The sequence below is a fragment of the Cannabis sativa genome, chromosome 9 (assembly GCF_029168945.1).
Source record: "Cannabis sativa cultivar Pink pepper isolate KNU-18-1 chromosome 9, ASM2916894v1, whole genome shotgun sequence".
Lineage (NCBI taxonomy): Eukaryota > Viridiplantae > Streptophyta > Magnoliopsida > Rosales > Cannabaceae > Cannabis > Cannabis sativa.
The window spans coordinates 356,366-382,492 of record NC_083609.1 but is presented as its reverse complement, the minus strand read 5'-3'; the positions used below and the strand labels follow the sequence as shown (position 1 = coordinate 382,492).

The window sequence follows — 26,127 nt, the reverse complement described above, 5'->3', positions numbered from 1 at the left end:
TGGCAAGTTGTACAAAAACAAAAAAGAATTGAAGAATGTAGTGGGAAGGTATGGACTGAAAAATAATTTTGAGTGGATGGTAAGTAAGTCTGGCACTGATGTGTGTTTACGTTACTTGTAAGGATGAAAATTGTAAATAGAGATTAAGGGGGAAGAAGAAGGCACTTTGTGACATGTTTAAGGTTACTGTGTTTCACAACGAACACACATGTAACTTGGATTCTAGACATTCTGATCACCGGCAAGCAGCATCGTGGGTTATTGGTCACATTATTAAGAACAAGTACACATCAGATGGATCTAACTACAAGGCAAAAGACATACAGAGGGATATGTTAAATGAATATGGCATCAAGATGAGCTATGAGAGAGAGAGAGAGAGAGAGAGATGGGGTTGAGTTATGAGAGGGGTATTTTTGGGTTTTAGATAAAGTGATCATATATTTTCAATGGTGATATGTATTAATTTAGGGATAAATTAATATTAACTATATATAAGTATAGAAAATTAAATTTCCCTTCCATAAATATAAAAACTCAATAAAAACTTGAAGTAGAGACATTACATATATCAATTCTCTACAAAATATATTGAGAGAGTAAGAAGAGAAACTATATAATACTAGCTTTACATTTTCAAAAATAAAAACAAAACATATGTATCTAAATATATAAACCCTTACCTAATTTAATTAGTATGAGACTTGAGATGTGGAGGTATAATCAAAATACGGTATTTTTCTACTTTCTATTTATAAAATGATGATAATTATGAAATCAGAACTTTCTGTAATTTGTATATAGAAAAAAATGGCATTTTTCTAAATTTTGATATTCTCTAAATTAGGGGACTTAAGGTCTAGTTTGGAGAAATTACACTGTATACTCACTTTACTTTACTTGTTTTAATTTTAACTTTTATTTTCATATTCTAAGATATACTCACTTTTATAGATGATGTCTCCATTATACCTCTTAGTTTAGTATAAATTATATGCTAGACATAAGTGAAGGGTGAATGTATATTAAACAACCTACTCATAAAAGTGGGTATATTTTAATGAAATATAATATGATGGTATTTTTGATTAATGAATATAAAAAAAAAATATTTCTCAACTTATCCCTCTAGTTTGTCTATACTTATAGGTATGAAGAACAAACACAACTTTATGAATCTAATTCATTGAAATTATGTCGACTAGTAATAAAATAGTCATTTAAGTCATCAATAGGGCAATATAAAGGAAGCTTGTAAGGGAGAATAAGATCGTTGAAATGGCAATTTATGCAAAAAGAACCAATTGGAAAGCAAGAGTCATGTTTTGCCAACGATATGACTTTAGAAGCTATGCTTGACCCTAGGCTAAGGCAGGCTAGGCTCGTGCCTAGCCCACCCAAACTTAAGGCCCAAAATTTATATGTGGAGGGAAAAATAGTGATTTCATAAAGTTTTAGTAAATATAGGTCATAACCTACCAATTACCTCTACCCATTAGATACAACCAAAAAAAAAAAAAAAACAAAGAAAAATTTAGGCCCACTTTTTGTTAAGACCAACCCTGCTTAGAAGCATAGTTAATCAATCACCTAACATTAGGTCAAGTGAACTTAACGAATGAGCGCAAAACCCTAGTGATCTCTAACTCTCGTCGAATAGCCCTTGTTGCATAGCCACATTTAATTTGGAGAGTAAGATGTAGATGTTTTTTTTTCTTTTAGTTTCGTGGCAAGATTAGAAGTTCGGTTACTGTACTAAACACACTATATGTACCACATGGGGTAGCTTGAGTAGTCTTCATTCGTCTTGTTGTATTTTTTTATAGGTCAAATTAGATATGAAATTATTTAAAATAGTTAACGTTCAGGCTTATGAAACTATTTTCAAATTATTCACCATTTGATTTACTAGGTAATGATCAATTTGAGAAAGATGACAAGTAATAGTAACAACTAATAACAAGAGACTTTTCAAACCTAGCTCCTTTACTGTCCTAGATCTATTTTTTTATTGATGTTGTAGTATTTGTAGGAATTAATGAACACCACACATATTACATTATAAGGATATACATAGTAGGTTGAAGTTGACTACCAAGTCAACCTAAAGTAAACTCACACCAAAATACAAGACTAATGTACATAATTTGGTTGATTAAAGTCTAAAGAGTATGATTTAGTACATAAATAATCACTGGATCAGTAAAATTGTATAAAATTGAACAAAAATCCTTAAATCTAACAATCTCAATAGTTCATTCAAGATAAATTTTTAACGATAAAAAAAGTTCAATGAGTAGTACATATTAAAATTTAGGGGACAAAAATCATAATTAGTCTTTTCATAAATCTTTACAAAAATATAAAAGGATTAGATTTTTGAGATTTTGAAACATCAATAAATTGTACTTCCTCTTTCAACATTCTTCCTCCGTGCTCTATCCACCAATCTCCTCGATACTAAACATAATGTTAATAAAGTTAAAAAAGTGTAACTAATTTCTTTTATTAAACTTATATTATCACTAAGAAAATTTATAACTAAAAATATAATATATAAAAATTACAATTTATACTGATATTAAATTGTCACACAAAGAATAGTAGTACTAATCTAGGTTATTGAAATTGACCTAGTCAACAAGATAAATTATAGAGACTTGAGATTAGTAATTAAAATACCAACCCCACCGAATTAAGAATCGACAAGTGTCAAGATTAGATTGGTTTTTGTAGACTATAAAACTCTAACCTCCTCCCTCCTTCAATTTGTACATTTAACTCAATATCAAAACCAGAGTACTATTATTATTAAGGGTAAATGATGTTGTGTATTAGGTACTTGGTTTTGTTGGTGCTTATTATTAATATTGGTGTATCAAGTAATAATAGTAGATGTTTGTGCCTTGCTCAAGACCCTTACGGAGATTATGGAACCCCATACAGACCCCTGACACCCGGAAACCGTAAGACTACTACTCAAGCTGCTACCACCACCAACACCAACACCAACACCAATCATCCTACTTTTTACAAATCTCCCCCACGCCCAGCCAATTAATTAATTGTATCACTCTCTCGTTCAAGGATGAATCGCAATGTATTGATCATTCTCTCTTAATTGGTTGAATGGTAAGTACGATGATTTACTTCACGAGCGAGGTCTTTATCAAGCTATACATCATCTCTAAGTAATGTTTTTATTTTCTCTTTATAGTTATTTGGCCATGGGGTTCCAAAATGTTGTCATATATATATTTGGTTAAGTTTGTTTATGTAACTATATATATATGCTATATAGCTACCTTATTACGTACCTAGCTATTAATTTGTCTTTGTAGTATTGTTATATACCTAATAATAAAAAGCAAAGCAAGTGTTTTGTATGATATTGTAGTTGAGCCTGAAAATTAACATATTTTAATAAATGAAATTGAAAAAACGGATATCCTTAATTTCTTTTTCCATCATTATTAAAGGTAATATAGGTAGGTGAGCTTGGGTATTATTACAACTAATTCACAAACAACAATTATTAATTTTTCTATAATGTCATACATGTGCATAAATTTTTGGGCCCTAAGTTTAGGGCTTTAGCATAGATTTAATCGGTCTTAATTTAAGATTGAGTCCGTATGTACAGATCAATTTGAGAGAGATCACATCTAATGTTTTTAGATTTATTCAAATTCGAGCCAATTATACATTGGACGTTAAATTTTACCAACCGATTCTATTTACTTAGTTTGTCTACCATCTAAACAATCCATTTACACCATCTAAACTAATCCAATCCACTCTAATGTTACATTGGATTAGTTTCATCAAGTAGATATATTTCATGTGTATATACATATTTATTGAACTAATTTAAATTTATTTAATATTTTAAATTATGTATTTATTTTTTTTAATCAAATCTACTCCATTCAATGTTTTAAATCTAATACTTTTATTGGATTGGATCCAATCATAAATAAATTTTAATCTTAATTTTTATATATACATATATATTTTAAATATAACACAATACATAAAATTTAATTAAAATATTAATTAGTTTAATTAATTATTGGATTGGATTTTTGAACACGTCATCTAAAATCTCATATGATCTAATTGAATAAAAAATAATATCTAATTCAATCATAATTAGATATTCAATATTTGGTAGTAAGTTTATAATTAGATCATTTGATTATAATTAATTAATTAAATCAGTTTATGCATGCTCCTAATTCAAACCTAGCTCGTTTGTCCTTTTTTTCTTTATTGATGTTGTAGTACTATTTGTTGTCGTATAGGTTTTACTCTAATTAATTTTTGTTTTCTTTTTTCGAAAGAAAATTCATCAATATTATAAGGCACATAGTTAAAAAAAACCACTAAAACAAAAATAACGTGCCTCACGCTAATTAATTTTCTTTTCTTTTTTACTTAACAAATTCTTTCTTTCTAATTAATTTCTATTTCTTTCTTTCTTTATTTTTTCTTTCTTTCAATAAAAAAACCAAATGCATAGGGTAAGATATTTATCAATTATGATAAGAGATATTAATGGTTGATAGAAGTGTGTGTGGTATTCATTACAATATAAGAAATTATAATTATAATTAATATTAAAAAATACATATAATAAATTTGTGCATAGAGACCAAGTCAAATTCCTTTCTCACAACGTATATAAAATAGTGAAAGTTATCGATCGATAATGATAGAATAAATAAAATGAAATTAACACTAATTACAATATCCACTTCTAAATATTTTATTCAGTTTTTTTTTTTAATTATTCTTTTCTATGTAATTATAGTTATTAATAATTGTGAAGCAATAGATCATGAGCCTTTTCAATGATTGAATTGGCATACATATAAGATAAGACAATAAGAATAACTTACTACAAACAATCTTATTTTTATTAGTCACATAAAAATTATAACTAAAAGTAAAAAAATTATAATTAATTATAAATTACAATTTCTATATTGTGACTAAAAGACTTGTGATCGAAAATATATTAATCACAAAAATCATAATTTTATTGTAACTAAATGTATTTTCAGTCACAATATATACTTTGTTGTATTTAAAACTAAATTAGTGACGACTTGTATCTAAGTATTATATTTTAGTCAGTTACAAGTAACTTTTTATGGTGACTATATAATAAAAAAAATTAAGTTATAACTAAAGAATTTCTCAGTAAAAATAGATTTTTTTAGTGACTAGAGAGTAGATTAACTATGTTTATTATCACTAACGATGATACTTGTGTTTTATGTAATACTTTCTATATCCACATATAATATTGTTATTAGTTGAATTAAGTAATAAATTATATATGACTGAATATAATAATTTTCAAGAATATTAGTAAGGAATATTACTTTTTTATACTTTTCAATAATTTTTTGGAACAAGAGACTTTTCAATGATTGAATTGTGTGACACATAACACAAGACAAGTAGACTAAATAGAGTAGCTCCTACCTAGATTATTATTGCAATTGGCTAAGTCAAGTCAAGTGGATATAGAAAGTTTTATATTATTATATATAACCTCACCGAATCAAGAAGTGACAAGTGTCAAGAGTAGATTGGTTCCTCAACATTATAAAAATCTAATCCTTCACTCACTCCCTCCCTCCACATATCATCTCATTAGTTTACAAATTAATTACTATATTATTCATTCTTATCATTTGAAAAGAAAGAAAGAAAGAAAGAAAGAAAAATGTTGTGTATTAGAAACTTGGTTTTGTTGTTGATTATTGTTATTATTGGTGTATCCAATAGCAATAATAATATTATGCCTGTTGCTCAAGCAAATTCGGATGTGCCCTTTCAACATGATCTATCACCACCACCGTCCGGCCGGCGCAGCCCTTTCAATCGTGTTTCACCGCCCCGCAGCCGTTCCAGTCGTGGCCGACGTCCACCGGCATTTACAACCACCAACACCAATAATCCTACTCCTACAACCCCATCCAATTAAAATATATATACATAAACACTTCCATGCACATTTTTATGTGGCAAGTAATTTCAATTAATTATCTTTATTTAAGATGAGTTTCAATTCACCTATCAAAAGTAACTTATCATGTAAGAGCATGTCATATATTTATATGTGATTTATATCTACATTTTTCGTTACTTATAAATATATATATATATATATATGTTTGAAGATGTAACTGTGAATAAAAACCAAGATGTATATGCATGTTGGTATTATATATATAATAAAAAGGAAGTGTATTTGATGTTGTTCGTGTGTAGCATTGTAATCATACTTATATATGAAAATATATTTGAATTATTAATACAAATATAAATAAAAATTGAGACAAAATAATAAAATATTGGAGTCACATCTATCTGAAAACACAACTAAAAACAGTTTATAACTTATATTTCTTTTTTATTATTTCTCAATCAAAATTTAATAGTTTAATATTTTTAAAATTAATATTTATAGTTAAATTATTTAGTAACTATTACTCATTTGAGTAAAGTTTATTTGTACCGCAGGTCCTTAAACTATACATGTTTTCGCAAATTGGTTCTCAAACTTTATTTTTTAACAAATTAATCTCCAAACTATATAAGTTTTGGCAAGTTGGTCCCCAAACTTTATATTTTGATAAATTGATCCCCAAACTTTTATTTCTTTAGCAACATTAAATTCTCACTATATATTGTCATTTTTATTATTTATTTTACTTACTTTAATTTATATTTTTGTGTTAAATTCAAATAATTATATATATATATTTTAATTTTATTACTTTGAGAAAAATAATTATATTAATATTTTTCATTTATTATATTAATATTAATATTTTAATACTTTAATTTATTATATGCATGTACATTAATAATAAGAAAAAAAATAATAAATACTAGCGGATAGTGGATACATATAATAGCTAGAGAAAATTTTAGCTCCTCACATTTTTATATTTTAGTATTTATAGTATATTTTATTGTTGATTTATGAATATGTAGTGGTATTATAATTTTAATAATTTTTTTAATTTTATATAGTTATTGATTATTTAAATTTACATCAACAATGGTAAATTTTCATAGGTTCGTCGTGAAACATAAGTTAAAAATAAATTTTCAAATATAATTTACTTTTGTAGCTTATAAAAAATAATATTATTATTTAAGCATTTTTTATTGTTGTTTTTCTTATTAAAATTATGTATGAATAAGATTAATATGAATGTTGATGAATCAATTTTTGACACAAAATGTCCTTTTGGTGTTGGATGTGTAGTTTGGGATCACATTGGTCATTTGATTAAGATTATGTCTGTTAGTAAGCCATGCTGAATTCAACCTGTTATTGTAGAGGCATTTGGATTTAAGGAGGCTTTAAGTTGGATTAAAACGAAAGGGTGACATCATGTTTTGGTGGAGACCGATAGCCTAGTGGTTGTTCAACCCATTACCAGTTCCGTTACTACACCATCTTTCTTTGGTAATTTGTTTGTAGCTGATTGTAAACATCTTTTGGCTTCCTTATATAATCTTTTTTTTATGTTTTGTTAAGGGTATTGCAAACAAAGCTGCACATTATGTTACTTGTAGTTCTTGTTTCTATTCAGTTCTTAAAGTCAATGATAACACTACTCCTGTTGATTTTCTTTCAATCCTTTTATTATCGGATGGATTCTAAATTGGAGGTTAGAGTAGATTTGTTATCCTCTCTCAACTATCGTTTCTCTCCTTCAATCGAGATTTGTCATCTACTCCCACCTTTCTCCATCTTCTTCTTTCCGTCCGCCCACTTCTATTTCCTAACAAACATAGTTTAGGGTGCGTTTAGAAAGCCACAATGTAATTAGATTTGTGTGTAATTTGAGGTAATTACACAATTTGACATGTTTGTCTGACCATGTAATTACACTGTAACTGTGTAATTGGAAGTAATTGAAGGGTTCCAATAACACTTTCCAATTCTCATGCCCCCCCATGAGAATTGAATGTAATTACACTGTGTAATTACTAAAAACTTTCCATATTAAACATTAGCTACGAAAAAATATTATTTTCCCATGTAATTACTAATTATCACCTCATATCTAAACACACATTGCATTTTAAAATATAGTATAATTACTAAACTGTGTAATTAACACTTTAGTAATTACCCTACCTAATAATTACACAGTTACTTCCAAACACACCCTTAAAATGAATCCAAATAGAGTGTGAAAATTATAAATAGCAATATCGACATTGGCTTCGAAGCATTTCTCGAGCAATTCATACTAAACAAAATCATACCATACAACGGATATGGTAAAGGCGACTAACCCTATTACAAAACCCTCTCCGAAAATATAACAAAATAAAACTGGAAATAAAGAGTTTTCTTTTATTATTTTAAGTATTCAATTGGACAAACCAGAACACAACATCACCTGGGAAGCATCATGAAAATGAGGGAAAGCTCAAATGTCTCTTCCTGCACAGATAATATAGCTAAAGCCTTAAACAGAACCCCCCTTATCAGCCTTCCCAAGCTCAAACCATTATTTTATTTAGTAATTAAGCTAACATGTAATTTGTACATACATGAAACATGAAACATGGAACAGATTATAATACTAAATAAGTAGAAGAAACTCCCCGATTTCTTTTCAAACCCTTTTACCAACTGCTCAATTTGCACGCTCTCTAAGAACATCAAGATCCATCTCGCTCCGATCAGTTGCCTGGATCTCGTAATGAATCCCCTCAAGCTCCCTTCTAAACCTGTCTTTTGATGTTGCATATAGCATCTTTGCTCGAATTCTCGATACAGATGGTGACCTGGAATACAAGATTTCCAAAAAAAGTACTTAATAGTGGCAACCAACCGAAGAGAACACACCATTTTCGATTACTTACAAAGGTTCGTAGCAATGTTTTTTCTCAGAATAACCATAATATTGCAGCAACATTCGGTATAAACAACAACAAATTTGATGCATTCCAACAAAACTAAGTATGTCAATTCAAACTGCTCTCCTCTCCTTTAACACCATAAGTTTTAATTTTTCAAAATCTAGAAATAAAAGGTAAAATACCAAATGCGAGTATGAAGGCAACAGACAACTAATTAAAACACCACGTAAGGTGACACTTTACCTGTGGTTGAATTTAAAATCGAAAATTATTATGCTTTATAGCACATTAACGTAGGCCTTCATAAAACAGCATTTTCAGACAACCCTCTTCAATCTTATAGGCTTCTCTGTTTTTATTAATCAACTCATTATCAAATCTCTAGTGAATGAAATTCTCGAACCCAAACATTTGGCAATCTCAGACACGTTAATATAGCAAAGTTAAACTAACAAGTATTAAGTTATTAACAAGAGAATCAAAATAAAGCAAATGGAAAAGAAACTAACCATGCAATAAAAAAAATCTTGCTCTTTTGACAATTCTCGGAAGTGACGAAATCAAAGTCATAAACAGCATATCGACAATCATTCTCAGGCATAGAGGCGGCAAAATCACTGTAGCTTTCAGCAGGGCCTCCCGTTTTTTCAACCACAACCTCTTTTTTCTTCTCATCAATCTTGAAAATCACATAGCGGTAAACTTTCTTCCTCTGAAGTTCAAGGAATGTGCTCTTACTATGCTCATCCACACCCATGCCAGATGAAGCATTTCCCTATACATATCAAAAAAACCAACATTGAACATTAACATAACATAACCAAGCCACTATGTTTTCTCCTTATGGTTTGATCATTCATGAGTGTCGTGTTTTATACTTTCTTTATTAGAGAATGTTTCTCTTCATTTTGTTAGGCGGTCTGCTAATACTGTTGCTCATTAGCTTACTTGAGCATTGTGTTCTATTCATGACCGTGTTATTAAGGTGGACAATCGTCCCCTTGAGTTGTTGCCTATGTTGACTTCTGATTGTTCTGATTAATAAAAGTTACAATCTTCTTCTTCAAAAAAAAAAAAACATAACATAACCACAAAACAACCCCATTAAAATCCATGATGTTAGCAAGTTACATTCAAATCACTACTCTTAAAGTCAAGTCAAAAGTAATGCTATGATGGTACTCATTATTTGTTCTTATATTATTCTATACTCATGAGTGATCTGATTGTTTAATCCTAAAAGGACTAATTTCCATTTTCCAGTGGAAACTAATCAAAATGATTTAAATTAATATGTATATGTGTGTGTTATTCTACAAAACGAAAAATGCCTAGCTCTTTCTTTGAGGTTTTAGTCAACAAAATGAAAATGTTACACTAATAAATAAACAGAATTTAGGTTTTGGGTATGAAAAAGATTGAAACTTTAATAATCAACCTTCTAGCCAAAAGCATCCAATTCGAAAAGAAACACAAAAATAAATTAAGCCCAAATCCAGGTTTCAGTTAAACTCAAACTACAGTTACAGCAAAAATTTACCAATTTTTCATTTGGATACTGAATTTTTCAAAAGAAGAACAAATAAAGATCATATTTTTTATTTTTATAACACTACTTTTGGGAAAGAAAAAGTTGGGTATTGATTCAAAGAACTGCATAAGTAAAAAGGCAGAATCTTTAAAGCTTACCCCTCTGAAAGCCATGGCTGCTGCTTTGATCGCCGACAAATAGTTTTAGAGAGAGAGAGAGAGAAATCAGCGACCACGACCAGGATATGAAAATTGAAATTAAAAAATGATTAATTAATAATAAAAAATTAGAATAGTCTGCGAGAAAATTGAGTAAGAAATGAATGAAAGATATATATTCTCTGTCTGACAAAGACTGCCATGAATGGAGTGATATAATCACCTGAGAAAACAGGATCTTGAATATCACAGGATTGAATTGGTTCGGTCTTTTGGGCCCGTGAGCCTATGGAGTTGACAACAAGAGAGGTTTCCTCCGGCCCAATAAACGCGAGATAGGCCCAATAAGCTTAATTTAAGGGAAATTTACACAGTTTACTGTGTTTTCCCATTTTCTTTCTTTTATACTGTTACACTCCAAAAATAACTTTTGTACTGTTTTTTTTTTTTTTTTCGGCTGCCAACTTTTTTTTTTTTTTTTTTTTTTTGAATCAACAATATAGACTTTTTTGTGTACATATCTCTATAAGATTTTCTCACATCAATATTTAAAGTTTTTTGTTTTATTAGAAAAGTTGATTGGATGTGGGATGTGACAAAAGTGACAAGCATTTAATCATTTTTATAGTTTTTTTGTTTGCATTTAAAATTTAGAAATTAATATGTTATAACATCATAACATTCATGCATGCTTGCCACGTACATCTCCTCTCCTATCAACATATATATATGATGTCCAACTCTACTATTATATATACTTAATTATATTGAAGGAACCATTCAAAAAAAAAAATTATATTGAAGGAAAAGAAAGAAACTTAGAACACCATTCATGGTTGAGATGATGAGGAGAAGGAAGACCATGAAGGTGATAGTTCTTAGTTCTTCTTCTTCATCTTCTTTTCTTTTCTTCTTCTTTGTTATTTTTTTTTTTTAATTTTTTGAAGTTCTTAGTTATGTTTTTTTTTTTTAAATATAAGATTTAGTGTGGTTTTTTTTTGTTCTAATTTTCTAGAATTTTTCTTGCAAATATAGTGCATTTAGTATTGAGGATGTGCACAACATAGTTAATTTTTGATCATTTTTTTTTTATTGTTTTTTTGTTTTAGTATTGTTTTAGTATTGTTTTACTGTTGTTTTTCATGATTTATTTATTTGAATTAATAGGTATTTTCTGGGTGTTCTCGTGTTGTTGTGATGGTTATGTCTGTGAGTGTGGAAGATGGAGGCTATAAATACATTTCTTCTTCGTTCTCTTTGGCTATTTTTGTGGTTTTTTTCTTTTGGTTCTCCTATAAATATATTTGACGAGCTCACTCACAAGAGAGTTTTGAGGTGTTTCTTTTATATTTTTCTAAGTAGTTATATTTGCTTCATTTGTTTTTGTGTTGTTTCAGTGTTGTTTTAGTAGTTTTTTTTTTATAATTTTCTAGGAATAGACTTGCAAATATAGTTGATTTTGCATCTGGTGTTGAGGTTGTGCAGCAGATTGTTTGTTTTTTTTAATCATTTTTTTCTTTTGTTTTGTTTGATTGTTTTAGTGTTGTTTTACTGTTGTTTTGCCATGATTATTTATTGACGTCGATTTTACTGCTTTTGTTTATTCTTGCCGATTTTAATGGTTTTTTCTTGGTGATTTCCGTCTCCGGCGTCTCCCCACACACGAAGAAGGTTGTTTCCCCACACACACAGTATAAATGTTATGCTGTTGGGCTTGGGCAGTACAAAAGTAATGAAATTGGGCTGGGGCAGTAAAAATGTTATTTTTGCCGTGTCCCAGTATAATTGTAAAGTTTTGGTCCAAAAACAGTATTTTTGTAAAATTCCCTAATTTAATTAATCTTGGAAAATTCTACCATGAAGCAACCATACAAGACTATAAAAAAATAGATTAATTTTCTTTTTAAATGCCAAAATCGATACACCCATTTATTTTATGAGAATGCATTGTAGGAACAACCAATATCATTTTACTTATACATATTATTACTCGATAAATTCTACACTAAAGACTGGTAGGGACAACTCTACTATTAGTATTATGAGAAATTATAACTCAAAATTTCTTTTATAACTTTGTATATTGTAATTATGGCAGACACTCCTCTTATTTTCGATAAATTTAAAATAATTTATTGTATCAAAAACAAAGTTCAAACTTTTAGTTGCAAACATAGATTACTGTAGGTGCAACTGAATATTTAAACTCTATTTTCAACATCGTAATTAACAAATCATGCTTCAAAGGACAATGATTGTTGTTTAACAATTCAAGTCAATTGAACCAAGTTTACAATCATTGAAAACAATATTATTTATAAGACAAGAAATCAAATAAAGTATCTTCAGAAATCTCCTGGTCAGTATTATTCCTTATGAAAAACAAGTACAACCATCACTTCTTCGATGAGCACAAAATTGAGCAATTGTATTACAGACCAGAAAGGCTTATTACATACAATACTAAACTCTTACATCCATAACCAATTTAGTCAAGATGGCCCTGCATTAAACAAGAGAAAAATAATCATGAGATTGATCATCAAGCAAACAAAAAATGGATTATATCATAATCAGGAGAGGGCAATTAACCAAGTAACCAACATTATCAACTCTCTTTTCAAATAGATTGACTTGATAAAGACATAAAACAGGGAAAGGTAAAGATAGGCCTAAAATAACCAAAAGAACCATGATTAAGCAAAATGACACTTGGGTTGGGTTCAGTGAGTAATAAGTTTACATCTACATATTCAATCAATGCCCAAAATGATTAATGTCTCATATTAGCTGGTGATATATACTCGAATCAGTGAGGGCAATCCTCCTTTAAAAAATCGGTTATGTTAGATTGATTTATTCATAGTTGTTTGACATAATCTACACTGTTAGCTAGTGATAAATACTCGATCCACTAGGATATATTTAGTTAAGCCTAATTACTTTCCTAATAAGCTAGTTTGGTGTAAGACTAAGAACATCAGATATTGTAAATGTTTGTATTAGTGAGTCATATAGCTAAAGACATAGTTATAAACCTCAGAGGAAAAATCTTGATCTTGTATGAACCATAGACATTCACTGATACCTACCAAGTAACCATATATCATCAACTCTGTTTTCAAACAGATTGATTTGATAAAAACATAAAAGGGGAAAGGTAAAGATAGGCCTAAAATAACCACAAGAACAATAGTTAAGCAAAATGACACCTGGGGTTGGATTTAGTAAGTATTAATAAGCTTATATCTACATATTCAACCAATGTCAAGAATGGTTAATTGTCAATTGTATGAAAATGGCATATCAGCTTATTAGTTAATTGTTAGTATTTTTCTTAAAGATTATCAGTGAAAATGAAATGAATGAGAATTGGGGGTTTTCCTATTGAAGATTGGTACTACTACTACTACAATTATTGCATGACTTAGCAAATCAAACATTATAGTTGTTTGTATATGTGAGTCCTATAGCTAAAAAGACATAATTATAAACCTTAAAGAGAAAGCTTGATCTTTTATCGTATGAGCAAAGACAATCATGAATGAATAAATCGCATAGTTGCTTAAATAACATAACAATTGTCTCAAATTGGATCAATACAAAACAAAATCCTAATCCTGGAAAATGAAAAACAGCAAAAATAGACGAAATCGAAATCTCACAGAAATCTATTTGCTGGGTTTGGGGTTGTTGTTGGAGTAGTAGACGAAATCGGGGGGCGAGTATACGAGAGCGGCGATCATGGCGCCAGGTAAAACGGCGTACTTAGATACCAAGGCCAGCTTTCTTATCAGTGGTTCTCCCTTCAAAAACGCCATCTTTTCTCCAAACCCTAATTCGAATCCTTCGTATTCGTCTTCGTCTTCGTCTTCTTCTTTTCTTCGCTTTGTTACTGATAAACGTTGGAGTACATTTCAGAAAGGCAACGTGGGCTTTGGTATTGGGCTCACGATCCCATTACACATGGGCCCACTACCATCTTTCTAAATGGGCCTGTGATCATAATACATGGCTAGTCTATTATTAGCCCATTGTCGTTTTCATCAATTAAAATTTAGACATTTGTAAAAATATTGGATTTTGGTAAAAGTTTACAATTTTTCCAGTCAAACGGAATTTTTTACAAAAATACTGTTATTTTATAAAACAACCATAAATCAAAAAAATATAACAATTAAAACAACACTGAAATAACTAAAAATAACTGTAAAATAACTGTGAAAATTTAATACAGTACACTGTATAAAACTTATACACATCATTTTTGAAAATAAAACACAGTATTTTTGAAAAAAAATTCCGCCCCACAATAGAAAAAAGTAAAAAAATTAGAAATTTTAATATATGGTGTAAAAACTCCAAATTTAAGCAAAGTACTTTTAGTAAAAAAAAAAACATTTTTTTGTTTAAATATTTTTTTTTAATATATTTACGATATTTTATAAAAACAACAAGAAAATTACATGAAAATAATAGGAAAACAACATTAAAATAATATACAAATAATAAAAAATTAACAACAAAATAATAAAACATAAAACATAAAAATAAAATAAAAACATCAAAAGACTATATTTTCTGTAAAAAAAAAAATTTAAAAATTCATAAAAATCTTTAAAATTTCGTACAATCGTATTTTTTTTTTAGTCATTTTGTGTATTTCTGAAATAATCTCATAATAATATAGTCTATTGTTGGCCCAATCTCTATTACTCAAACATAATTCACTCATTTAACTTAGAGGTTATCTTACTTCATAGCCACAACAAATATATATGGCTTATGTGTGTGTGTGAATGTGTGTAAATGCATAATAAGATAGGTAAAATGATCAACCAACCAAAAAGGGCAAATATATATAATGAGAAAATATACATAAATTATATATGAGATTTATATAAAAATAAACACATTAATTGCTATACCTGAAAGTAAGTGAGGTAAGAACAAGCAAATGCACATGTATAAATTTCATCCCTCAAAATCAAAAGTAATTAAGCTCTAATCTATCCTACACCATATGAGTGGTATGGTAATTCAAATGGTCACGTAGAAGAACATAATAAGAATGAAGCATTTTAGTGTCTTTTATTCAAAGTAAATTGAAATCTTTAAATTTTGCTAGGTTCAATTTTTTCTTTCCATTCAAAATTTTTTCCTTTTGTAAAGTTCTTTCCTTTTTTTTTTTGCTTTTCCTTTTCTTTCCATTCAAAGATTTTTCCTTGCAAAATTTATTACTCATTTAGGATTAAGGAGGAAAAATATTATCACAGGCTTCGATTTCTTTTTCTTTTGTTTTTTTAGAAATTTGAAAAGTAGGAAAAATGAGTGCTTCGAGGTTCATAAAATGTGTTACTGTTGGCGATGGAGCTGTGGGAAAGACTTGTCTTCTTATCTCCTATACTAGTAATATTTTTCCCACGGTTAGTTAGTTTCATTTCAACTTATGATTTGAGTTTTTTTTATTATAATTATTTGAAATTAAATTGTAATGGGTTTTCTTTGTTTGATCTTCTTTCTAATTAGAATGATTGATCTTTTACTTGTTTGTTTAATATTTCTTTGTAAATATTATGGTTTGTTCTTACATTTAAGAATTTGTTTATTTTGAAATGATGATACATTTGTATTCTTTTATTATTCATTATTTCATACTTTGGTGGAAAAAAACAGGATTATGTGCCAACTGTTTTCGACAATTTCAGTGCAAATATGATTGTGAATGGAAGCAATGTTAACTTGGCATTGTGGGATACAGCCGGTAAGTATTGAATGACTGAAATTTATACACTTACACAAATAACACTCTTTTCAAGGTCTGAAGTTTTTTATTCTATGGAGAATAGGACAGGAAGAATATAACAGATTAAGACCCTTGAGTTATTGTGGTGTCAATGTATTTATACTCGCATTCTCTCTCATTAGCAAAATTAGCTATAATAATGTTTTTAAGAAGGTTAGTTCTTATTTTCTTATGTGGGCAATTATCATTTATTAAAATATCTATTTTAATTATAATGTTTAGTTGTTGATGTCTTTGTTTTTTGTATGTTTTTTTTTTTTTTTCCAGTGGATTCATGAATTGAAGCATTATGCACGCGGTGTCCCAATTATTCTTGTTGGAACAAAACTTGGTATCTTTTTCATCTTTCTATTGCTTATTTTGTAGAAATATATGTATAATGTGTATCATCATATTGTGTTTAGTTAATGAAACTTATGGTACTAATAAGATGAAGAAGAATATTCTTCTTTTTTTCATTTAATTTTTCTTTTGGTTTTGTGGAGCTAGACCTTCGAGATGACACACAATTCTTCATAGACCATCCTGATGCCGTTCCAATTACTACAACTCAAGTGAAAAAATTTACTCTTTACATAATTAATTATTGCATATTTCTTGTATTTATATTGATATGTGTATCACATTATAAGGGAGAGGAACTTCAGAAACTTATCGGAGCATCTGCTTATATCGAATGCAGCTCGAAAACACAACAGGTATATATACAAAACATAATTAAACCTTTTCTATTCTTTGTGATGAAATTGGCTATAATAATTAAACTCATCTTGTATACACAGAATGTAAAAGGAGTCTTTGATGCAGCCATGAGAGTTGTCCTTCAACCACCGGAACAGAAGAAAAAGAAAAGAAAAGTACTGAAAGCTTGCTCCATAATGTGATTATTTGAAAAAATAGGTGTGAAGAGACAACAACAATCAATAATCTTCCACTCCACTTTAGAATAAGTAAGAGAGTTCATGATTGGTATTATTGTTCACTTGTCTAATCTTTTTTATGAAACTCTCTTAAACAAGAATATAAGAAAAGCACAGCAGCCCATTATAAATGATGTTTTTTTTCTTTTATGAATTGTTTTATATATAATCTAAGGATTAGTATGTTTATATATAATCTAAGAAAATAAAGAATATTGTTAAAAAATTAATAACAATAAATGAAAAATAATTTTTAAGAGCAACAAAAGTCATTTTTTAAAAATTTTAAAAAGGGCTCCAGTTATTTTTAATTTTTTTTAATAGCTATTAATTTAAATAAAATATTTATTGTCCAATTTTTAGGGATGACTTGTTTTCTTAAAAATATTAAACATCTCCTCTACTAAATTTTCAAATTAAACTAAAAAATAGAAATAATTATTAATATCACTACTATTAGGAACAATTTTTTGTTGCCATTAAAATTGTCGTCTCTAATACTTCGTTGATAAATAATACGATAAATTATTTTCAAAATAAGATATTAAAATTGAAATAGTAAAAAGATTCATATATTAATCATATTTCGTTGATAAATAATACGATAAATTATTTTCAAAATAAGATATTAAAATTGAAATAGTAAAAAGATAATAAAATCCATTATTAATTAGGTGACAATATATTCTTAGCCTATAAATATTCCTTTTAAATATAAATATAATATTTTTTAGCCTATAACTGGAAAAAAAATCCTATACTAATCAAATTTCATTTCTATATTACCAAAAAAAAATTATTATTCGTTATTATTAGTCATTCATTGTCAAAACATAATCGTATATAAGATATTATAAAATAAAAATAGTAAAAAAAAAATTAAAAGCCATTATTTAACATTTTTTATAATCTTATCTCAAAAAAAACATTTTTTATAATCTTCCTTTAAAATATACGAGAAAATTAATTAAAAAATTTAATACCATAGCAGGAAATTGCATGAGATTAATGGATCCAATCAAAATTATATTGTAATTAATAATTTAATTTAATTAAAAGAAAATATTTACAACATGAATTGATTATTGAGTAATATTACTTATGTATGTATAAAATTGCTTCAAAAAGCTGTAAATTATTATATTCAGAAATTTTGATACAAATTAGCACACGAGATTGCCTAATTTGACTTTTGACCGCATTAATTATACAAATATCGATCTACGAATTATTATAGCCGAATATCATGAAGAAAAAGAAAAACTTAATTATTATCAATAATGATAATAAATTAAGAATGTGATCAATATAGGACTTAATTATATTTTACAAAAATGGCTTGAAAATTTTACAGTTGGAAGATCAAATAATTAATTAATATCAAACAAAATTTCTTGAATTAGCTAAATTATATTATATATGTTTTATATAATAAGATCATGATCACCAAATAAGTAATTTTATAATATATATCAATATATATATATATATAGAATAATTAAGTCACATTTTTTTAAGCTTTAGAGAGAGAGAGAGAGAGTTCAACATCAAAACAATTAGCTGTAGTATTTGATTTTGAATTACGGTTTTGGATATCAAGACTTATTGAGAAAGTTAAGATAAGGTGATATGATCCACTTGGATATAAATATATATATATATATATATAATAGAAAATTATAGTGTAAAAAATAAAATTTAAGCAGTAATTTTTTTTTTTTTTTTGATGAAATATCAACTTTATTAAATTAACATTCTGAGTACAAAACATTCAGAATAGTAGCTGGAGTATTAGACACAGAAATACTACGACGAGATAAGGACCGTAACATCCTAGCAACAACATGTGCTAGACGGTTTGCTGATCGTTTAACAAAACGAATTTTTATTAAAGGCATAGAAAGCGTAAGAGAATGACAGTCTTGAACCAGATTTCCAAAGATGGAAACTAAACTGTCAGATTCCAGTAACTTAGAGCATGTTTGGTATTGTTTTCTATTTTTTATTTTCAAAAAATTGTTTTTAGAAATGAGAACAAAAAAATAGTTTTTGAAGTTTTTAAAAACAAGTCATGTTTGGTTAGTGTTTTTTAAAAACAATATTGACCAAAAGTAAATTGATTTTTAAAACAGAAGACAACATTTTGTTGTTTTGTAACTTTGTTTTCCGAAAACTGTTTTCAAAAAACAAGGCAAAACAAGCCAAATTATTTTCAAAAAACAATAATCTGTTTTTAAAAACAAAAAATAGTTTTTTTAGTTATGATGTCAAACATGCACTTAATTATTACATACGCGTATAAAAAAAATATAATCGTGTGTAATAAAATACATAAATATTATTAAACGGTACAAAATTTATAAATAGTCTTAAATAATTATAATTTATGCAATTATAAAAAATAAATAAAAAAAAAAAAGAGACTAAAAATCTCACACGAAAATCGAAATAGATAGATAATTTATCAAAACTCATTATTATTAGGGATACACCATAAAATTACCTTATATAATTATATATATATTGGACATGCATGTGCTGTTGTCAATTTTGTTCTCTTTGAAAATGATATTAAATAATTAATTAATTATTAACCAATGAATTGACGTATACACAAACTAATAAACTAGGTAGGTCGTTTATAGACAAAAGCTATATCTGATCTAATAAATATTCGTATATTCCAGATATTTATATTTAGTCAGTTGTCATATTAATTAATTAATTGATTAAGTGATTAAATTATAATTAATAAAAATATTTTATATAATTTATAGAGGCTAAATATGTTACGTAGTCAAATTAATATGCAAGATCGATGCATGATGAAACTTTCAATCAGATATATACTATAATACATTGATTTGTATATATATAATAATAATTTATATATGTGATGTGTTTATTATAAATATATCTTTTTCGCACGAGGGATATTAGAATATAATATAATTTTTTTATATACATATATATTTAAATGGACGGCTGGATATAACACTATATATATAAGAGGCAAAATCTTTTCTTGGAAAATAAAAATAAATCGTACGTACTCATTCAATATTATAAAAATCAATTAATTAAGTAAATAGTAGGATGTTTTGCTAATTATTTATTTATTTTAATTATTCTCTTAATATGTTTATATAATTTAATTTCAAAAAGATCGAGTAAAAGAAGACGTGTAACATCTAGATCCAATTGCCTTGCATATGGTATAATAATTAATAATATGTATAAATTTTTAATTTTGTATAAATTAACCACCAAGCATAGCTATTAGCTATGTCTCCTTCCTTATATATAATGGACCACGTTAATTATTGTAGATTTTCCAATAATTATTTATAGTAAAAGAATATATATATATATATATATAATAAGTACGACCTCTCCCATATAAAAAAAAAATTATTAACTTTCTTTTATTAACTTAAAAACATTATGTAGGATACATAAATATTTATTTTTACTATAATAATACTTAAATTATATATTTTTAGAATTTTTATAAATACTTAGATATTAATTTCAACTTAATGACCACAAGAGAGTCTTTGATTGATTATTAAATTTTATTTTTTATTTAAAAATTAATTTAAATGTGAATAATAACTTTACACTCAACCGTCAAGTATTTACAGCAATTCCAGAAATATAACTTATATATTATTATTATCAAAAAGTAAACTAATTAAGAGAGTTAAACTTAAGTATTTATGTCGTAAATTACTCTTAAATTCTAGACCTGCTATATATAGGATAAATACTTTTTTAGCCCCTATGTTTTAATAAATGATAAAATGGACTCTGTATTTTTTAAAATTATAAAAATAGGGCTTTGAGCTCAATTTTTGACAATTTTTTATAATATAACTAATTGGAAAACAATTCCTAACACGAACAGAAGAAGAAAATGTAATCATAATTTTATTAACACCTCTAAATCAAGTTATTATTAAGTTTTTTTTGACAAAAAAATTAATTTATGGTCTTATTTATATCATGTTAAAAAATATAAGATCTATTTTGTCATTTAATAAAATAGAGGGTTCATTTAATTATTTTTCCAAAACTACACAAAATTTAAAATAATATTTAACTCGTTATATTTATATTATAAATATATACATATGTAATAATAACCTAGGGTTTTTATTGTTCATATTTTATATATATGTATATCACATGATAACATAAAGACACACGCTTATACATATAAAATATACATATACATATTGACTTAATAATCGGTCAAAAGATTATAAATCTAAAAATTACGTAAATATATATTATATATATAATCATAGAAGTAGTCAAGAGTGAACGTTTCCTCTTTGTTCTTATTCTTTCCCATAAATATATATTATATATAAATATGTTATTATTTAATTATTGAATATAATCACGGTTTGAACATTTCTCATGAGTACGTACTTAAGATCATAATGATGATGATCAATATTAATTAATCATTTCTGTGTCTATTTTTTCAAGATCGATATATATGATATAATGATAGTGATCACTATATATGAAAAATATAATATGAAATAGTCTGCATGCACTGTGATTAGATGCAATAAAATATATATATATATATACAAATATTTATAATATTAATTTTTTTTTTAAATTTAAATATGTGTGTTCATACCATACTGACACATATATTTGAATTTCAAACTCATTAATTAATAATACGAGAAGTCCTAATAATAATTATAATCAATTAGTTTTGCAAAGATTTTATATTTCGATCACCATATACAAAATTTTTATTGCAAGATGTTAAATATTAGTTGAAATAATATAGCAACAATACTGAAATATCTTAATTTATTGATCTTTATTTAGATGAGATTGCAGCTCACAAGTCTTAAATTTATTCCACATGTACTATAATGTATTAATTAATTATGTGATATGATTCAACTTCTAAATATAAATGATATATATATATATATATATATATATATTTGTGTATTATAGATGATAAACAATATCACATTAGATGGAGACTAGCATAGGGTTACTTGATCCCTAATCCTGGGGGGCCTGTGGATAAGCATGTTAGGTTTGTGTCTAGAGCCAATTTTTTTTTTTTTTTAAAATTATATATTTAAAAATATTTTTTTTTTCTATCGCCCCATTATATGTTGATCCCACTTAATTTTTTTTTTCCAAATATATATATTAATTATTAAATTTTTATAACTACGCTCTTATTTTAATATAAGTATTTAAATTTACGTTTTTGTAAATAATTTTTAAAATTCTTTTAAAGTAAAAAATTTTGTTTGTAGATTGCTAAACAAAAAACACATTGTTTAACTCGATAAAATCAACTTATACAATATCATTAATAAAAAATCCGACACCATGTGAACAAAGCTTTTTCTCATTGTTTGAACCACGTTTTGTTGGGAATGCAACCAAAGTCCCACATTGGCTAGGAATGGGAAGAATTATGGGTATATAAGGATGAACACTACTCTATTAGTATCAGGCCTTTTAGGAAGATGCTCAAAAAAACGAACAATATCATACTAATGTGGGACAAGTAGAAGAGCGGGGCCCAACACGTTTAAACAATCAATCTCCACAACAACATTATTAGACTATCCTTTTTCCTCTTAATCCAACTTAATTAATACTTCTTACTTAGTCTTGTAATAAATTAATGTTTAATTAATTAAGATTATAATTATCTTAATCGATCACTCACTTAATAATATATACACTCAAGTACTTGATTAGTATGGATTTATTCAAATATTGACTGAGGCCTAATTCAACATTAAAAGAAAGCCATAGTCAATTCAAATAACTACTTTTGAACATAGTGTGAGTTTTTTCTCATGCCCTATTTATAATAATAATAACAACAAAGAGAGAGAGAAAGAAAGATATATATATATATATATATAATATATATTGTAATAATAAAAATGCATTTGGCCTTTCGTACATCTTTGACTTTAATTTTGTTTAATTTGCAAATTGTAATGAGATGATTAATTTGAAGAATTGATTTTAGGGCCAGTTTGGCACACCTGTGCTGTGGGAAAAACAGTTGTAGCTGTGCTGTGAGAAAAAGCAGCTGTAGTTGTGCTGTGAGAAAAAGCTACTGAGTGTTTAGTAAATGTAATTTTAAAACAGCTGTGAGTTGAAAAAGTTGTATATAAGTATTTGGTAAACTAAATAATTAAATAGTTGTTAAATATATAATTACTAAAATAGGTATGACATTTGTTATCTAATTTATTTAAATAATTTTATACATATTAATATTTTTATAAATATTATTTATTATATTATAAATTACAATAATTTTTTTCTTATAATATTTAATTCTTTTAAATATTTATATAATAAAATAATAAATTAGACTTTTACTAATAATAATAATAATAATAATAATAATAATAATAATAATAAGATGACTGTTGAGTAGATTTTGATCGGAGATTTTTTTTTTTTTTTTGAATAAGGGTGAGATTGAAAGAATGTAAGAAACCCTAAAATTAATTGGTAAGTGAAAAATTCATTAAACCAAAATTGTAGCTTCCCTTAAAAGCTAAAATCCCAAAGCTAAGGTGGGCCAACTTTTCCTAAAAGCTATAAATTTCACTTAAATTTTTGAAAAAACTATTTTTTAAATTTTACCAAACACATATTAACTCATAATTTTTTCCAAAAGTAATTTTAGCTTTTTAAAAAGCTCTCCCAAACGGAGCCTTAGTGAATGAATGAATAATAAGCTGATGATCATTGATCACCACAAATATCTATGTCATCAATTATATTAGTTAGGTTATAACAAGTTGTTGTTGTGTAGCCAATTTGACTATATATATAAATATATCTTTATATATTAAAAGTGCCTATCTAACGGCATTTCTTGGTTTAACAGAATATACCTTATAATATTCTGTTAAATTTAACGATGTTAATAGGTTTGATCTCCCGTTAACAAATAAACCCAATAATTAAATCCAAAAAATTAAACATTTTTTTTTTTAAATTAAAAAAAATTATCTTAGCCATATATCTCTCTAACAAACCATATATCCCCAAATTATTAAATTTAATTCTCTAGCTTTAATTTATAACGATCAACAAACAAACGCAATTATAGCTTTGCACTCCGGTATAGGTTTTTAGGGTATAAAAGATTCGAAGTTGGTGTTGGGAAACAGTAGAGAGGAATTCAACGCGTGGATGAGTGTTGATTGTGAAGCCAGAGCCATGACCTATATGAAGCCAATTGTAAAATATCAGATTACTCGTGGAAGATGATGGTTTGCTCCCAATACATAATTAATTACCCAATTTTTAATTTCTGTTTTTGTTTTTTGTTTTTATTCTTTTCGATCATTGAAATCATCGTTCTTTTGGCTACAAATATTTATTTTGAAATTATATTAATATATACATGTAACAATGTTATATATGTATAACTAAGAGTCACGGGTTCGTAATCGTTTATATAAAGATATATAATTATGTACATATATCGTTGTTAGTTGAATCACTTCACATTCCTTCACGTCAAATGCATCCTAACCTCCACCTCTCATCGTTGTTATCAATTCTCTCTTTTAATTTTCTTTTTATTATTCTTAATTTCAAATTTTACTTTGTATGTTGTTAAATTATTGAAGCTTACGTGTTTGTTAATCTACTTTCTTCTTATTGTTGGGTTGATTTGATTAATTTCAATTTTACTTTCTTCTTATTTTGATGCACCCTTAACTTGTTTCGGCATCCAGAAAAAATTTTTAGTCTAATTTTTTTTCATATTCATGTACCTTATAGCTATTTAAGATATCCTACAAAATTTTGAAAAATTCGGAATAATTTACAATATAGAAAACAATGTTCAAACAGTCTATTTTACACGACTATAAAATAAAATAGTCACGGGTGCAACATACTGTTTGAACATAATTTTCGGCGTGTTAAACTTTTCCAAATTTCTTAAAATTTTGCAAGATGTCTTAAATAACTATAACATACATGACCATGAGAAAAAATTTGACTAAAAAATTATTTCAGATGCTAAAACAGATAGGGGTGCATCAATATATCCATTTTAAGGAGGTGCATTGTAGAATTTTCCTAAGATGAATTAGGTCGACAAATATATAGTTTCTGCAAAAATTTAAGCCACCATAGACTTGATAATTTTTTAAGTTTATTTATGTTTTTATGCGATTTTTTTTTTTTTTATGAATAACTCTTTTTAAAAATAAATATGTTTATATAAATTTAAATTTAAACTCTATATAAAATTAATACTTTTTTTTCTAGAAACATAAAGCTACAGACTAATTTCATTAACAATCATCAATATAAAATTTAAACTCTATATTAAAAAATACTTTTTTTTTCTAGAAACATAAAACTACAAATCAGAACAAATAAATATTCAAGTATTTCAATAAATTCATAAACAAATAAATCAAAACAATTCAAAATCTCAAATAAAAAAAAATTAAAAGTTAGATTTATAATCTTTACAAATATGAAAAACTTAAATAGATCTATCTACCATATAAAACAAAAACTACTAGAACTTATATAAAATTAATATTTACGTGGCTCGCCACGTTATTGTTGTTGCTTAGATATTGAATTCTTAAACAAAAACTACTAGAACTTATATAAAACTAATATTTACGTGGCTCGTCACGTAACTCTCTCATCTAGTATATATATATATACTTATAATTATTACATATTAATTGCCCAATTCCAATTCTAATTCATTCGTTAGCTATATGAAAATTAAAGTTTAAC

General features: G+C 26.7%; 2 protein-coding genes and 1 long non-coding RNA gene across 3 annotated transcripts; 1 reads left to right on the top strand and 2 right to left on the bottom strand.

The window, feature by feature from the left end:
* Positions 1-8,377: 8,377 nt before the first annotated feature.
* LOC115722260 (actin-depolymerizing factor) lies at positions 8,378-10,808 on the bottom strand. Its single transcript, XM_030651422.2, has 3 exons — positions 10,597-10,808; positions 9,417-9,682; positions 8,378-8,832 (listed from the first exon to the last, which is right to left on the bottom strand). Exons 1-3 carry the CDS (start codon positions 10,609-10,611, stop codon positions 8,682-8,684), a joined length of 432 nt encoding a protein of 143 aa, XP_030507282.1. The 5' UTR covers positions 10,612-10,808; the 3' UTR covers positions 8,378-8,681.
* Positions 10,809-12,778: 1,970 nt separating this feature from the next.
* Positions 12,779-14,673, bottom strand: LOC115722261 (uncharacterized). The gene is made up of 2 exons (XR_004012803.2): positions 14,262-14,673; positions 12,779-13,099 (listed from the first exon to the last, which is right to left on the bottom strand). It is a non-coding gene; the product is annotated as an uncharacterized LOC115722261 (long non-coding RNA).
* Positions 14,674-15,923: 1,250 nt separating this feature from the next.
* LOC115723072 (rac-like GTP-binding protein ARAC1) lies at positions 15,924-17,286 on the top strand. The gene is made up of 7 exons (XM_030652481.2): positions 15,924-16,022; positions 16,273-16,360; positions 16,446-16,555; positions 16,670-16,733; positions 16,892-16,956; positions 17,035-17,100; positions 17,185-17,286. Exons 1-7 carry the CDS (start codon positions 15,924-15,926, stop codon positions 17,284-17,286), a joined length of 594 nt encoding a protein of 197 aa, XP_030508341.2.
* Positions 17,287-26,127: the final 8,841 nt, after the last annotated feature.

Excerpts from the sequence above, each read along its gene's own strand:
- LOC115723072 (XM_030652481.2), top strand. The coding sequence starts at position 15,924 with ATGAGTGCTTCGAGGTTCATAAAATGTGTTACTGTTGGCGATGGAGCT. Across the intron at positions 16,023-16,272 it reads CTAGTAATATTTTTCCCACG|GATTATGTGCCAACTGTTTT; the intron begins GTTAGTTAGTTT and ends GGAAAAAAACAG. Across the intron at positions 16,556-16,669 it reads ATAATAATGTTTTTAAGAAG|TGGATTCATGAATTGAAGCA; the intron begins GTTAGTTCTTAT and ends TTTTTTTTCCAG.
- LOC115722260 (XM_030651422.2), bottom strand. Across the intron at positions 8,833-9,416 it reads AAGATTTTTTTTATTGCATG|GTCACCATCTGTATCGAGAA; the intron begins GTTAGTTTCTTT and ends CTTGTATTCCAG.